Here is a 15,827-nt window from a genome sequence, read left to right as displayed (position 1 = left end):
CAGGGCCCCAAATCAGGCTGACGGGGGAGGGTTCCCACTGTGCACAATTTTCAGGATTAGTTTTTGCTCTCTGGTTCACTAATCTACTTCTGTGCTCCCTTCCTGGTCTTACACACTGTGAGCAATTAAGTTCTCCGAAGTGTGTGAATTACCTGCTATTCTGACAGTGGAAAAGTACACACCACAGTGCATCTATATGTATTTTAAAAATTACTATTTTGACTTAGAATCACTTATACATTCTGATATTTATTGCTGTCATTTCCTTGCATATTAAAATTGAATTTGACATAAATACATAGTTTATGTCCAGTTACCACTTTACACACTGTTAGCTGACCAGTTTGGCCCCCTCTGCTGCGCTGAAGGTGCTTTTTACCAAGGAGAAATCCAACACGTAGGTCAGGCTGCAAGATCAGTGTCTAGTCCTTGAAGACAAACACTGAGGTTGAAATTCCCGTCTCATTTAGAGCTGCGCAAAAGAGATTGAGTAGAAATCTTCGAGATGCAAAGATACGGGTGCAGATCTGGGAAGGACAGGGGTTGTCTCAATGAAAACATTTTATGAACTAAAGCTTGAACGTGGTTTTGTATTTAAATATTTGGGTGACCTATTTGCATCAGGGTTTGCTCTAACTGCTGTTGAGGGGGTGGGTTTCCACCTTCTCTTGTCTGAGTGCTCTTGATTGTGATATTGGAAGAAGCTGTGACTCCTCACCAGGGGAGGCAGGAGGCGAACAGCTAGCAAAAGGGAGAAGAAACAGAAAAACTGCCTTTATGCCTGCAGACTCCTTTCCAGGTAGTTTATTTAATGTATTTTTCTTCTGGCAGAGCATGGGGAATTGCATGAGTTACCGAAGGAGGGGAAGTCTTGCAAGGCCGGCGGGGTTTCTGTGGAGGCGAGGGTGGACACGAGTGTTGCTGAAGGTGCGGTTCGGAGTTTTCAAGCGAGGGCAGAGACGAAACCCTTTGCTGAATTCGAAACCCTTTGCTGAATTATGTGCAGCTGATGTTTGAGCAGAAGAGGGCTGTGTTTTGCGAGCAGCAAGGGAATGACTGCGTGTCTGTCGTGCAAGGGCTTGCTGGAGGTCGGGGAGCAGATTCCTCCAGTGGTACCGAGCAGATGGGGGTGGGATGTGCCCGCTCTTGCCCACAGCAGATCGCCGGGGGCCCTTTGCTGTGGGGCAGTGGCGTGGCCACCTCGCCTGGACTCCCCAGCCCGCGCTCCTCCCCTTGGCGTGGACGGGAACGGGGAGGAGCGGGGCTCCCGCTGTCACGCCGCGGCGGGGAGGACTAAAACATGGCAGGCAGCTCTGCACCGTGAGTGCACAGGTTTTCGCTTTGGGCTTTTCTGACCGTGTCTGGGGGGGACCCGGCTTCGCGCTGGCTTTCCCTGGCAGTGCCGCACTGCCTGGCGTCCTTTGCCTGGTGGGACCAGTTGACAGGAGCCCATCCCAGCGGCACGGGAGGCCTGCAGCACCCGATAGCGCCTGAGGCTGCCCCGCAGTGGGGCGTGGGGGCAAGGCTGTGCATGGCCGATGCTGATAAGACGTTGTTGCTGCAGCCCAGGGTGTGTGAGGGAGGAAGATACAGGCACACAGGGTGTTTGGTGGCTGTTACTTGGTAGGGTGAGGGTGAATTTGGAGCCCACGCTGGAGGCCTGGGGCTGCAGCAGGAGGAGGGGAAGGGACTGATTTCACGGTGGGCAGGGAGCCCTGCGGTGTGTGGGAAGGAGCTGGCTTTTCTGGGGGTTCAGCTCCAAGCAGGGCCTAGGCTGTTGCTCCACGCATGTTTTCCAGTTTCAAGTTCCCCAGTATGCACGTTGCAATATTTGGCGAAGGCTGGCTTGTCCCCCAGCGCTACTTTCAGAGGAGCAGCAGAGGCACGTCCTCTCCTGCATCCGCAGGGATGTGTCCCATGGCGAGACTGGCTTCTGGTGCCAGGATGCGGAGGGCACCCTGCCCCGCTCTTCCCTCCTCTCTGTGCAAATCAGAACCTGCTTTCCCACCTGGTGCAGGCCCTCTAGGAGAATGCAATGTGGGAATGTCAAGGTGTAGCAATTGCTGTGCCAGCTCCTGCCTGCAGATGCTGAATCTCGAGTAGAAGTGGCCATGCGTGTCGAGGTGTCCTCAAATCCCCGCCGTGCTCCGGCTGTCAGGGCCGGCTCTGGCCGGGACACACAGCCGCTGCGTGGTCACCGCCGGCAAAGAGAGGCAGGGATGCAGACCTGCGAGGGGAAGGATTTGGGTAACTTTGGTCAAGCGCTGTGCCTGGGAGCAGATAAAAACCTTCAGCAGCAGGTTTGTCCGAGTGGCAGTGTCAGAATCAGACCTTGTCACATAACTTCGTGTCCTTCAAGTGATCTGTGCATCCGTCCCTGCGTTATTTAGTCATTCATTTACAGTCAGTTTATACCCTCTGTAGGAAACCTTCCCCACCATCACACACAGCGTGGAGGTGCAGCAGGGGCCATGTACAGGCTGCTGAGCTGGGGGTCAGGGCACCGCAACCGGAGCTGGCCATGCTCGCACAGTGCCTGGGGCGGAGGTTAGGAGGATGCTCAGCAGGGGTTAGGAGGATGCTTGGCTTAGGCAGGAGCATCACCCTGTTACCATGCATGGGCAGTGATGCATGGCTGCCCCGTGCTCTCCGTGCCCACCTCCTGCAGTCCTTGAACCCCAGGTATAACTTCACAAATGGCCTTCACTCTTCACAGGTGATTTTGGGTGTTTGTTTCATTTTGCAACATTAATAAAAAAATACCAGCCACATCAACAGCAAAATGCAAAAGCCTTGATGTGCTTAAAATGCCTAACTTACTTTGATAACTTCCTATAGCACAAGCACAAGCTGGTGGAAATTAAAGTGACTTAGCGGAGCAGAGAGGCAGGCCGGTGGGTACCAGCGTCGCTGGGGAGAGCAGGTTGCTGAAGCAGGAGCACAGGGTGATGCTCAGTGCCCCAGTGTGCCATCGCCTGACTCGGTCTCACTGCTGCTCAGGCTCTTTGGGGCTGATTTCGGCCGTTCCTCTGCCAGGCTGACTGCGGCAAGCAGCCGGCAGCGGATAAAGTAGAAAAAGACGTTCACGACATTAATGAAAGCTTTGACAAAAAGGAAGCAAGGGAAACTATTGTCTCCTTGGCCTTATTCTCATAATGTCTGCGTGTAATAAGTCTTTTGGTTATGCTTGTGGCTTCTGTGACAAAGCAGTGATTTAGGGGGCTGTCTTTACAGAGGCAGAGCTGCTCACACGGGCCAAAGTGCTGGTGAGTAATATTTTACCACAAATTGTTGTAACTGGAGCTTGACAACTGCAGTAGGAAGGAGGGTGGGGGGTTGCATTTGATTTATTAGATGACTTACTGCAATTTGCAAGAGCGAGTTTTGTGCTAGCACAGCCATGAATTTGCAAATCCTGCAAGTAAAAATCCATGTGAGCGAAACCGGGGAGAGGAAAACTCTGTGTTTTGCTGCCAGGATCCCCAGAGGTCGGGGGGATCGGCGGGAGGCATGCACACATCGCGGCTGTAAACTGGCTTCTCAAACTGACGGCATCTCGGGATGCCCGGGAGCCTTTCCCACGCGCTGCTGGTGCGGTATGCCAGTGGGAACTGGGGATCCTGTCTTCTGGTGTGGACGACAAGTATAAAATAATTCCTCTGGGCAGCAGTGCTTTCTCTCTCATCCTTCAAACCAAGCCAGAAGTTAAAGGGATATTTTCCTAAACCCGACCTGTGAAGCATCTTTAAGATGAGCTTTAAAGAGGGAGGGAGGAAAGCTGCTGCTTGGGCTTGCATCACTGTGAAAATTCAGGTCATGTTTACTACGGGCAGCTGGAAAATGATGATCTCAGATGCTAACAAGTAACATCTGAAGGGAAGCATTAAAACATTCAAGCTGTTTTGTAAGCACCTACTTTACTTTTTTCCAAAACCAGTTTAGCTATTTTTAAAGATTCATTTGTCCTGTTAAGTACCTGATGTCGGCTGGTCTGAAATAAGTGAAAAAGAACAAGAGGTTGCCCTTCCTTTGAATTTCAAATGGAAAAATGCTTTTGTCTTTTTTTTTAAAAAAAAGACCCCAAAACAACAAACAAACCCACTGTACAGCTTCCTTTCTGCTTCAGAAGGGATAGGTACCTATAGTCTGAGGGCTTTTTGTCCTTCTGCAAGCTGACCTTGTGTAATTTCCTTTATTTACATTTGGCTGGCACTGGCCTCATTGACTACAAGAGTTTATACACCCACTTTTGAGAGGAATACTGAGGCTTGCAGAAGCCAGTTTTGTCCCGTGTTGTCCTCTTATTTACTGGCACAAAGTAGATATACAATGCTACTGAATAAAAATAAGTATTCTTATCCTATTTTGTTCAGGCATCCTTAATGCCTTCATACTAGGATAACAGAGGAGGTTGTGGGCAATTAATTTAAACCAGGTGGGAAAAATTACTCAAAACTTTCTGTGCAGGGAGACATCTGATAGCGTTACAGTTTTATGTGCTTTTATTTATGTGAAGAGTGTGCAGCCTTTGTAATGCTGGGGTTTTTTTGGGGGGTTGTTCTGAGGAAGCTGTTGCAAATAATGTTTGTTCACTGCTGTAATGGAGCCAGAGTCAAATTTGGAGACAGATTAGCTTCCCGGGACTTTGGTATTTGCGTTAAGTTTGCTCCGCTTGCATGCGTGATCACCTCCGTTCTAGGACTTCTGTAACCAGAATGAAAACAAATTGCACTTAATATGTATCAATGGCGTGATGATTCCTTCAACAAGTAGTTCATTTGCAAATCTAATACATGCACTGGCATTTGGAATTAAGCAGCATGGCAGTGTTACTCCTTGTAGGTTTGGTGATGCTAGGAGTTACGGGCTAAGCAGGGAAGGGCGTATCTCAGCTGGTGTGAAAAGAAATACGGTTTGAGGGAGAGAAAATTGCCCTTTAGTGCAACTATCCTGCTATTTAGTAGCTTGATTTCTGATACATGAGCTGCCTAGCCTGGCATGGAGAAAGTATTCTGCAATTCAGAGAGATGATAAAATAATTACATGATTGCATGCTTCTTGAAGACGCGAGGATAATGTTCCTAAGTGCCACCAATTCAGTTACCACTCAGAAGAAGAAAAGGCTCCTTCTAATCAGGCCTCCCCGGGTAAGGGTTTACAAGAGTACCCTTGAGGTCAGCACTAATCTACCAGCTTCCAAGCAACTCATTTAAAAGAACGTAGGATTGCCCAATTTGCAGGGTAAACACGCTACTTCAGGCTGAGGAAGCGGCATGTGACAGCCGGGCTGCCAAGAGCCCTTCGGGAGGGGAAGCGGGACTGGACTCTGCAACAACCCCGCCGGGCAAAGGCTGGCCCAGCCTGGTCCGAGTGATGGAGGAGAGGGAGAGGAAGAAAGTTTCTTCGTTTTCTTTATTAAAAAAAAAAAAAGAAGGAAAAAAAAGAAAAAGTTTATTGCAAAACTCAGTGTTTTAGAGTATTTCCAGAGTCCACTAGGTACGTTACAAACAAATCAGTAAATCCTGCTTTGAACGCATTAAAGCCTGCTTCTGGGTCTTCTGCGCCCGCACACACACATACTCACTCGCTCCCCTGCTCGTGCCGCGACACAGACAGGAACAGAAACGTACTGTGAGGTCAGTGACAAACATATTATTTGATCTGTATTGGAAATTGTTGTAAAAAAAAAATTAAATTACAGTAGAACCTCGCAAATCTGCAGAACAGGGAGCTTCCACACACACGCAAAACCTGGAGGCCTTATTCCACTTCCAAGCAGAGTTGTAATAGCAAAGTGCTGTAGTGAGGTCTCGTATCACAAAGACTTCAGTAATCTTACAATTATAGTCTACAGAACATTTACCAAAACGCTTGAAGTATCATAAATTAACAATAAATAAAAAGTACATCTTAATGCGACATCGTCATTTGTTCATTTACTCACTGATTCACAAAACTCTAGTTCTCTGTAAGGGGTCTTCCAGTCCTGGGTGCAATGCAGCGAGGTTCTGCTGGCCGTGATAAAGTGCTGAGGCAGAGGAAGGACACGAGACCGCAGGTCTCAGGCAGTGAGGATGAATTGCTCTAGCCACTTGGTTGCAAGAGTGCCTGTTTCTTTTCTTTTCTTTTCTGGACATCTAAGACAGAAAAAACAAATCAAGCACCTTCCCAAAAAGAGGTGGGTGGTGGTTTTTTTGTTTTTGTTACAGATTGTCCCACATTTCTATGGCTGGTAAAATACAGACAGGTCAGTGTAGCAGTTAATGCATGATGCCACTTCCACTTAAATACACAGAAATGTTGGTTTGGTTTTTTTCCCAAACCAAACCAGACTTGTTTTATTTGTCCCCCTGAGTTGCCTAGAGGCGTTAAGATGCATATAGGTGGGGTAAGCAAGCTTGTGTCACCATGAGTAGGAGTCTCTCCCATTAAGACTAAATGAACAGCTAGTACGTTGTCTCTTATCATTCCCTTCACGCCTTCAATGTGCACAGGCTCCAGTTCATTTCTCACTGAAGTCAGCAGCAAAAAAAAAAAAAAAAAAAAAAAAAAAAAAAAAAAGCCTCTCGCTGACTTTGGGGGAGCAGGGAGAGCCGGGGAAGGGGCTACGGCTCAGCCCAGCCGCCCCGTGCCTGCGGGGTTGGCAGATGGAGGGAGCAGACTGCGAGGGGCTGGGTAACGTGGGGGTTTCCACATTCATTTGGTGATGCGGCACAGATTTCCTTGTGCACCTGTAAGCGAAGGTTTCGGGTACATTAAGACATACTGGGCCAAATCCTCCCTGCGGGGTGGGCTGGTTATGGCAGTGGAGCTAGGTCCATTGACACCAGCTGCAGCCTTATGGAAAGAGATGCTGATCTGTAGTTTATTATTCTTTTTTTCCTTTTGAAATAACCACTGGGTTACCCTAGACCTACCTATTAAAAACAGCTACACTCTATGCTGTAAGAGTAAGTTTCCCAACAATTTCACAAGCTAGCAATACAAGATAGGTATTGAAGAGATGGATGTAAAGACAGCTTTCTGTTATGCAAAAGATGATTTTTCCTCTCCCATTATTTAAGCTAACCTCCTTTAACAATCTTAGAATAAATTAATAAATACTAGTTAAATTAGAAACAGTATATCAGATCTGACTATCAATAGAAAAACAGTTCTCAGGATACCAATCGGGAGAAGAAAAATGATCTTATGGAATTTGTGTAGTAATAACTGGCCATAAGGACATACGGAGCCTCTGATTTCCCAGCATTTGTGACATTCAAGTTAATTAGAAAAACATTAGCAATGGTTTAAGTCAGCTCTCTAGCCTAGCCTCCTCCTCAAATCTAAAACATGAGTCCATATTCTTCCAGAAGAAGATTCAGTTGGCTACTGGTGGTGTACGAAATGCTCATCTCCAGTTCGTGGCATGGGTTTCTTGTCTGTGTGGAATTTGCGGTAGGGGATGGGTGAGGACAGTCAGAGGCTGAGCTGCTTCTGCTGTTGCTGTTCTCAGTTTTTCTGGGATCAAACCTTTACCTATGCTTGTTACCAGGAAAGCAGGAGTGTGCATCACATCTTCATGCTAGACAAAAGTTATTCTTAAGTGGCTATCCGTATTTTCTATGGAGCTTTCCATTGTTGGTTAAAAAAGTTCTAATAATAATAATAAAAAAAAAAAAAACCTCGTTGGTAGCAACTGTTCACATTTAAAATTTCACATTCCCTTTAGAATGTATTTTTAAAACGTGGAGCAGAGCTGACGTTTTCCCCAGTCTTACGCCGAGTACATTAGAGAAGGAACAGGGTTTTTTTTATGCCACACCATCACAGCCTTTTCCTGAATTTTCTGCTTTTCCAATATCCATTTCAATAAAGTCATCCGGTGGGTCTGGTACGACCTCCGCCGTGCTCTCCTCCGTGCACTGCTGCTGGTGGTGGCACAGCCCAGCCTTGCACGGTCTCACCAGGGACAGAAACACAGCACCCAGGACCATGCCAGCAGCACAGGAGTAGAAGGCTGAGCTGTAGTTCTGTGTCGTATCCACTAAGACACCTACAGAAAAGACATTTATAGCAGTTAGCCACAACCAACTCTCCCTCTCCCTTGCCCATCCATCCCTCCTATAGGATTTTTAATCAGGGTGCCACTGCATCATTTTATTTGCAATCAAAAGATACTCAATGGCAAACAAATGCTACCTTACAAAAAAAAAAAAAAAAAAAAAAGCAAAGCCATTGTGTTTGGGGGTACCTAGTGTCATCTTCAGGCAAGTCAGAACCCTTCGGGCACTGCAGAGACGCTAAGCCTGAGATGCATCAGGCACCTATTTATTATGATAGAGACTTCACCTTTCTGCAGTGTATGGCAGAAACACATGCACAGTGAAAGCGGTTTGTTTCTACCGTTTGCTAGAGCCTGAACTGATGCCAGCTTTAGGTTTCTAACAGGATCAGGGTAGCACTGCAGTATTTTCCTTCACTCTGAGGCAGTCTCTACTGAGGAACCTCATCGGTGGGACTCTGCAGAGCTGCACTGCAGCAGTCTTCTGGCTCCCAGAGCCTCCTAAGACTAGTTGCAGGGCTTTTAGGATAGTACTATGATTAGCACTGCCAGAACACTTTCTAGACAGAGATCAGCACGAACAGCTGTCAAACATAGCAAAAAAAAAAAGTTTTAGAGTTACCTGCAAGGGGTGGTCCAGCCAACCCAGCAAAACTTTGAATGAAGACATAAACTCCAGCCGCAGAAGACATCTTTGCGATGCCAACCACGTCGTCTTCTGCTAGGAGGGGAATATGTGTGCCTGCTACTGTTCCGAGCATGAACCCAAAAAATATGCTACATGTCATCAAGCCCCAGAATTCAGAGGCAAAAGGGAAGGCAAACAACGCTACAGACAGCAAAACAACGCAGATGAGTTCGATGTAGATCTTGCGGATAGGCTTTTTGTTGAGAACCCAGCCAGCTGAAATTCTTCCAAAGACCTCTGCGATTGCCATGGCAGACAGTATGTATGCAGAGTGGTCTTTGCTGATGCCAAGGCTGAGACTCAGGGGAATGATGTAGAGGGAGGGAGCAAAGAAGCCCAGGGTAGCGAACAGGCCAAAGAATGCATAACAGATAAAGCTATAGTCTCTCATCACAGAAAAGTCCAGTAGTTTGGTTTTTGGTTCTGGAGGGGTGCTGTTATTTTCAACAAGTATCTGTACGTGTTCCTTTGGTTCTTCACTTTTCAGCTCTGCTTTGGTGTTTCCAGGCACATTGCTGGGTGAGGTAGTAATTTCTACTCCTGAGTCTATGGACTCTATTGAGGTGCGTGTTTGCTCATTTTCAAGCATGTACTTTGTCTCCGTGGGCTCTTCTGGAGGCTGCGCTTTCACTTCTTCTTGCTCCTTGATGATAATGGGTCGCAGCAGTGATCCGCAGATGACGATGCTTAGCTGCAGCACCCCAACAGAAAGGAGGCTGTATCTCCAGCCAATCTGCTCCTTCAAAGCAGTAATTGCTGAGGGAAGAGGGTAGAAGAAGAAAGTATAACTGAAAGAGTCTGTAGTTACACCAAGGCGCTATTTGAATTTATAGCCAGGGAAGTAACCGAAGCTTTATCACTGGAGTGTCCCAAGCACCTCAGCTCTTGCAGAGGTCCTTCCTGGTCTGCTTGCCCAGGGCCACCCAGGGACCTGGCACCCACATTCCTCCCATCAGCTGCAGCAGACAAGAGCTAGAAGTTGCATTTAACATTGGCTAGCCAAAGCTATCCTCTAGGTAGCCACTTTGGAGATGCCAGTGAGTTAGGGATGCACGAGGATGAAGGTGGTGTTATTTTTAGTGAGTGACAGCAAACCCAACACTCCAGTTTCCTCTCTCAGCTGACCCCACCCTGAAACCAGCTACTAGAGGAAGTCTCTTAGCTCTACTCAAAGGTGCATGTCACTGCTTAATTACAAGCCTTCATTTGCAATCAAAGCTGCTTTGCAATGGGTATTAGCTGAAAGCAAGCGTGCACAGCAGCAGACCACCTGCACTGCAGAGGACAGGCGGTGACAGGGCAGTGACAGGGACGTGCTGCCCGGGGACACATCCCCAAAAGGCTGGAGCACTTTGGCAGCCCGTGCTAAGCACAAGCCCACTAACCTTTAGGAGCAGTTATGTGTACTGCCTATGTTTTAAATAGCTGAAGTTGCTCGGTCTTATTTTTAGCCTGCTAGATCTATGTAGGGAACCCAGCGGGCTGCCTATCAGCGAGGCATGTCCTGCTCTGGCAGGCGATGCTGGGGAGAGCTCTGGCATCGTTAGACCAGTCTCTAGGATTACTTGTAACCCTGCCTGCAGGGCACGAGTGCCATGGGCATGTGAGCAACCACCTGTGGGCTTTAGCAGCTCATGGGAAGGTCCGCAAGCACCCAGGTATTGATTGCCTTGGGCCCCCGTTTGCTTGGGAAAAGGACTGGAACGGCATTGTGCTTTAGGCATGCACGTATGAACTCACAGCGTTCGGGCACTGTACCTGGTGCAAAGGAGAAAACAGCAAAACATTCCCCTGTAGATGCCACCGCTGTGACCAGCGAACGTCTTTTGTCAAAATACTGTGATAAAATGGTGACAGTCGGGAGGAAAGAGAGGCAGTATCCAAGGCCTGTGAATAAATGCCAAAAATTGCCATAACAACAAGTAAGGGAGGGGGAAACACCGATGCGAGAACACGTTAAGTCAGCTTTCCTGGTGGCGAGATTACAGTATCATTTCGGCCAACTCAGCAAGTCACCCTGGAAGAAAATCATTGGGGAAACCAGAATGTTATTTTTTTTTAAAATTGGAGGGGGGAAAAGAAAAAAAAAAAGAAAGAAAAAACAAACCAAGAGACCCAACCTCCCCAACCTGCTAGGTAATGCCTTCTGTTCCCCAACAGCCAGCGGGTCCGCTTTGAGGACCTCACCTGCTTAAGGAGTTTGAGCCTGTAGCAGTTGCTCCCCTAAGCGAGGCAAGCTCCCAGCCACGGATGTGAGCAGGACACCCAGGCCAGATTGGAGAGGGGGAAAAAGTATCAGAAGGAGGAAAAAAAAAAAAAAAAAAAAAAAAAAAGAGAGAGGGAGAGGCCAGAGGATTTGACCCCATGAACAGCTTTCATGTCCCCAGCAATCCCAGTCAATCAGAAGCAATCGGTACAGCTGAACTAGCGCAGTGGTCTGCAGGACTAAGTCCTAAGGTGGTCCCCAGGGTGAGACGGGGCAGAAAGCTGAGCCTTCAGCCCAGGTCATCGCCTCTGCTGGGAGGGGGAGGTCAGCTCAGAAGGGGCAGCAGCATTTCTCAAGCACTCTGAGCATCGTGGAGAGTAAGACCCCCATGGCCAGAGCCGTGCTTGTGGGAAGCCGCAGGAGTGAGCAAAGCATTCGGCAGGTACAGGAATAGGACGACTCACCAGAGATGACGCCGATGGTGACATACATGTCCACAACAGTGGAGGCAAAGGAGGCGGTGACCATGCCGGTGCTGATCAGCACCCCTCCGGCCATCACCACGAAGTGGTGACCGAAGCGATTGCTGAGGACTGTTGACAGAGGAGCTGGATGGGCGGGAGAGGAAGAGAGCCATAGTCAACACCCAACTCAACTTCACCAGCTACCATCTCCTTCAGAGGCGCTTCTCATACCCCTGCCCAGGTCCCCGTGACATGCCACCTTCCCTGCCAGCTGGCCTCATACAGCAGAGCATTGCCCTGGAGCCATCCCTGGAGCCCTCCAAAGCTCACAGCATTTAGAATGTGCTAAAAAATCATCAGAAGAGACTAAGATGGGTGCGTGCCAGCCTGGGACAAACCTGCAGCAACATCCACAGACACCAGTGGATTTCAGTGGGGCTCAAGTTATTTATAATCCTTTTCACTACAGAAGTAGGTTTCAAAACTCTTATTTTCACCCCTTACTGATGAGAGCTAAATGGCCGGGGCAGGATCAGCAACACAAACCATGTCCCTTTACCATGCAGAAGGACACGAGATGGGGCTCAAAGGGACTGGAGGGCTGAGACAGCCATTTCTTGGTATTTCAGGAGCACGCAGCCTCTGGGCTTTATGGCTGTTATTTATAATGGAGCCACTAGACACAAAAGTCACAGGTCCTCACATGCTGAGTCAGCAGCACAACTGCCCCTTGCACTCATGCTGAATGCCTGTTCCTCTTACCTGTGAAGGTCTGTACAAACACACATATGGATATTATCCAGGATATCCTGCTGTTGGTTTCATCAAAGCTTTCCATCAGGTCATTGAAGAAGACGCCAAATGATTTTATAATGCCATACGTTAGAGCTTCCACAAAGAAGAAAGCAAAAGCAATTGTCCAACCCCATCCTCCGTCAGGCACTTTAGTATAAACATTTGGAGCAGCGCACGGCATTTTTACAGCCTTGACAGTCATTTTTTGATCTGGAAAAGAGGGGAGAAAGAGCCAGGCATCAGTTTAAGATGAATTTTGCTGAAAGAGGCAAGGCCTAGCAGCTGTAACATCACTAAGGCACCGCTAGCCAGTCCCTGGGCTGCCGAGGGATTAAATGCAGGAGTTGGGCTGAAGTTTCTGCCTTGGTTACCCCACCGGGCGCATTTCTGTTGGTGCCCTTTGAGCCCAGGACCAGAAACTCTCCGCTCAGCACCCGGGCGAGCTGTTCCCATCAGCAAAACCCAGCAGCTGGGAGCTGTCATCTGTATTTTGGTGCATGGGGGTGGATGGATGCAGTTCGTGAAAGATCCACCGCGGGACCCAGCGCAGGCTGGTGGAGCTGCAGGAACTCCCCAGGAGCACCTGTCCTCCCCGCCGCACCCTCCTGCCTGGCCCGGGGTGGCCGGTGCCACCTCGGTGCCACCTGTTTGCTGCAGGCTCGGTCAACGATACAACCCACCATCGCACCCTGCGGTGTCCTAAACCCACCACGCTCAGGGTGACAGGAACTCCTCAGGAGCCTGCTTGTTCCCCAAAATGGCTGCTCCAGTGCTGCCAAGCCCTGGCTGCCCACAATGCAACCAGGGGTGGGGACACCCTTGCTGCCACCAGCTCCCTGTGCAGTCCCCTGCAGCCCTCAGGGTCACCGCGACCCCCCAGGGCAGGAGGAGGCTGAACCCTAAGGGCTGCCAGGGCTGGAGGGGATCACCCCATAAGGCACGGGGGGGTGCCTCTGCACCCCTGCTCTGTGTCACCCAGGGGCTGTGGATGCCCAGGGGCAGTTTTTGTCCTGCGTGGGGCTCCTGGCTGAACCCAAGCACTGCCACACCTGCCCAGGGGGGACAGTCCCGGGGTCAAGCCCCGGCGCTGGCTCCCAGCGGCCACCCCGGGAGGGGACCACGAGGTGGCCATGGCCCGTTGCCCAGTGGGCTGCCTCCGGCCCCATGCCGCGGTGTCCTGGGCACAGCGTGAACCTGCGGCTCTCGCGGGCGGTGTGTTTCCTCCCCGCACCACCGTCCCCAGCAGCCACCAGGCATTTCCCTCCTCCATTTTATACTCCAGATCATCGGCACGACTTTCTCGGCAGAGGAAGCCTGAGCGGCTCCGGCAACGCTTCCCCATCCCACTGGGGAACTTCTCACGGAGGACCAGGCGAGTGCATGCGCGTTCCCAGTGGCACCAGCACCCACTGGGGACCTGTGAGCGGCCGCAGGGGAGCCTGGCTGGGGTGGGGGATGCAGGGGCCCACCCGAGGGGTCCCCTGACAGGGCAGGGGGGTCTCAGCACCCCGCCGACCCCGCTGCAGTGCTGCGTGGTCGGTCGAGGCTGGTGCACGGCTCCCTTGGGGGCTTTTCTGCCGAGGGATGGAGCGAGGCATGGGCTCCTGCATCCCTCCGGTGGTGCCTGCGCCCAGGCTCTGCTGCAGCCGGCCGGGGGGTGCAGGCAGGACCACTGCCGTGTGCCCAGGTGGGAGTTGAGCCTCTGCCCAAAGTTTTGTGGGAAGTGCCTGGATACCCCCCGAGAGAGGCACCGGGTCTGCAATGAATTCCTGTGTCACTGCACGAGGAATGGGGGGAGATTAGATTAGAAGGAAGCACGCTATTAGAAGCGGAAGAAAAAAAAAAAAAAAAAAAAAGAAAAAACCCACAAACCTTGGCGTACATTATGTACATTTAAAAATTAAAAGAAATTACGATGGGGAAAAAAAAATAAAATGCCAGAGCGCAGGGGCCCGGCGTGGCCCCCCCTCCCTGCATCACTTTCCGAACATTTCAGACCTGATTTCTGCATCGCCACCGCCGCACCGGCTCCTCGGCGGGCGCCGGGGCCGCCGGCTAAAAATAAAGGGATGCGGAAAAGGGGAGGGGAGAGGGGGGGAAGAAAAAGAAAAAAAAAAAAAAGGCAGGAAAAATAAAAAATAATTTTTAAAAAGCCGAACAAAGCCCTCCCCTCCCCCGGAGTCCCCGGGCGGGAGCCCACTCACCGGGCGGCGCTGGGTGCTGCGGCGGGGCTAGGGGCTGCCCATGGCCGGGGCAGGGCGGGCGGGCGGGCGACCCTCGGCAGCGGCGGGGCGGCGAGAGGAGGAGGCGGCCCCGCTGCCCGCCGGCCTCCGGCCGCTGCTGCTCCCGCTGCCCGCGGCGGCGGCTGCTCTGCGCTCGCTCCCAGCCCTTATATACCGGCTGGAGCCGGTCTCCGCCGGCGGCTCCGCAGCGCCATGTGCGCGCCGGGCCCGGCTCGCCCCAGCGGCGGCGCCGGCACCGCGTGTGCGGCGGAGGGGCGGTGCTGGCGGCGGGGAGCGCGGCCCCCCGGCCCGGCCCGGCCCCGCTCCGCGCCCGGCCCCCCGGGCCGGCACCTGCCGGAGCGGGCTGGGCTCCCCCCCCCCGCCGCCTCCCCGCGGGGGGGGGGGCCGGGGCCGGGGCCGGGGCTGGAGCGGGGCCGGGCGCGGCAGGTCCCCGCCGGTTCGGCCGAGCCGGAGCCGCGGCCGCGCTGCGGGGAGGGCGCCGCTGCCCCGGGGGTCGGCGGGCGGAGGAGCGGGGGCAAAACCTCTGCCGGTGCAAAGGACGGGACGGACGGACACACAGAGACCCCCGTGCTGCCGGCGCTGCCGTCGGTGAGCGGCGCCGCGAGTGGGTTTGGGTCCCCCCGCCCCCGGCGGGGGCTCTCGGAGCCCGCTCCGCTTTGGTGCCGAAGTTTTGAAGCCCTTTGTTTGCAGAAAAGGCCTCCATCCCCTTATGGGAAAGGGATGAGGTGGTGCACGTTGGGGTGCGAGCAACGCCTCTCCCCGCACGCTTTAGGCCCTTTGGGCAGCGTGGCCGGGATCCGGCTGCCTGCTTCCCTCCTCGCTCCGCAGCAGCGGGATGCAGTGCTGGGAGCATCCCGGCTTCAGGCTGGCAGCGGAGCAGGCGGCCGCCGTCCCGTTTGCCGTGCGAGGCGCTGGGGACGGGATGGGAGCAGCTGGGACGGGGCTGAGCACACGCCGAAGATCTGCGCGCCGTTTTTGAGGACGCCAGCATGTGCCCGTCCCTTCCATGCTTCAGCGTTGTGGGCAGCGCGTGTTGCGTTTTTAGGGGAAAACACCTCCTTTATGTAGGGAGCTTAAAAAGTAACCATTTGTGAGTCAAACTGGAAGCAGGCGAGACCCACTCACCACCTATATGGATGGGGGAGGAAGGGAGCAGGGGGAGTCAGACATCTGGCACGGAGAGCATGGGACAGGGGTCTTTCCCACGCCCGGCAAAGGGGGATGGAACTAAAGCAGTGAGTGTTATAGGGTTTCCCCTAAATTTCCCTGGAATCAGTAAAAAAGAGGGAAAAACTGACAGTGGTGCCTTTCCCGGCTCGTTGTGCCACAGCCACCGCTACCGCTGCATCCCGGTGCTGGCCTCCAGGCGCTGGGCACGGATGGA

At 51.9% G+C, this 15,827-nt stretch overlaps 2 protein-coding genes across 14 annotated transcripts in view; one reads left to right on the top strand and one right to left on the bottom strand.

Moving 5' to 3' along the window:
- Positions 1-15,827, top strand: part of ARSG (arylsulfatase G) — a 69,288-nt gene that overhangs the window by 2,460 nt on the left and 51,001 nt on the right. For 2 of the 9 annotated variants that reach the window (XM_087750740.1, XM_087750735.1), the window contains exon 1: positions 14,863-15,031. The exons of 2 other annotated variants lie outside the window; for them this stretch is intronic. The gene's annotated coding sequence lies outside the window, so the exon portion shown is untranslated. Of the gene's footprint in view, positions 1-670; positions 800-1,253; positions 1,321-13,443; positions 13,573-14,859; positions 15,032-15,827 lie in introns of those variants that run through there. 5 more of the 9 variants (XM_087750748.1, XM_087750739.1, XM_087750741.1 and 2 more) reach the window with 5 other exon arrangements.
- SLC16A6 (solute carrier family 16 member 6) lies at positions 5,419-14,650 on the bottom strand. 5 transcript variants are annotated; one of them, XR_015703213.1, is made up of 7 exons: positions 14,405-14,650; positions 12,168-12,410; positions 11,406-11,549; positions 10,494-10,622; positions 8,670-9,491; positions 7,522-8,038; positions 5,419-6,137 (listed from the first exon to the last, which is right to left on the bottom strand). XR_015703213.1 is itself a non-coding variant. In XM_087750751.1 (7 exons), exons 2-7 carry the CDS (start codon positions 12,400-12,402, stop codon positions 6,085-6,087), a joined length of 1,614 nt encoding a protein of 537 aa, XP_087606877.1. In that variant the 5' UTR covers positions 12,403-12,410; positions 14,405-14,650; the 3' UTR covers positions 5,419-6,084. The 5 variants fall into 5 exon arrangements, 4 of the variants coding, with proteins under 4 accessions (XP_087606877.1, XP_087606879.1, XP_087606880.1 ...); XM_087750751.1 differs by having other exon boundaries at positions 7,808-8,038; XM_087750753.1 differs by lacking the exon at positions 14,405-14,650 and adding an exon at positions 14,073-14,355 and having other exon boundaries at positions 7,808-8,038.

This window comes from Nipponia nippon, unplaced genomic scaffold, assembly GCF_047370975.1.
Source record: "Nipponia nippon isolate SJK-2023a ecotype South Korea unplaced genomic scaffold, ASM4737097v1 scaffold_14, whole genome shotgun sequence".
Taxonomy (NCBI): domain Eukaryota; kingdom Metazoa; phylum Chordata; class Aves; order Pelecaniformes; family Threskiornithidae; genus Nipponia; species Nipponia nippon.
The sequence above is the reverse complement of the archived record's forward strand: the minus strand, read 5'-3'. Positions and strand labels throughout refer to the sequence as shown.

Coding starts and splice junctions, on each gene's coding strand:
- SLC16A6 (XM_087750755.1), bottom strand. CDS start 13,542: ATGGGGAAGCGTTGCCGGAGCCGCTCAGGCTTCCTCTGCCGAGAAAGT. Junction 12,411..13,394: donor ACCGCCCGCGAGAGCCGCAG/GTTCACGCTGTG, acceptor CCTCTTTTCCAG/ATCAAAAAATGACTGTCAAG. Junction 8,039..8,669: donor GGCTGGACCACCCCTTGCAG/GTAACTCTAAAA, acceptor TCTTTTCTGTAG/GTGTCTTAGTGGATACGACA.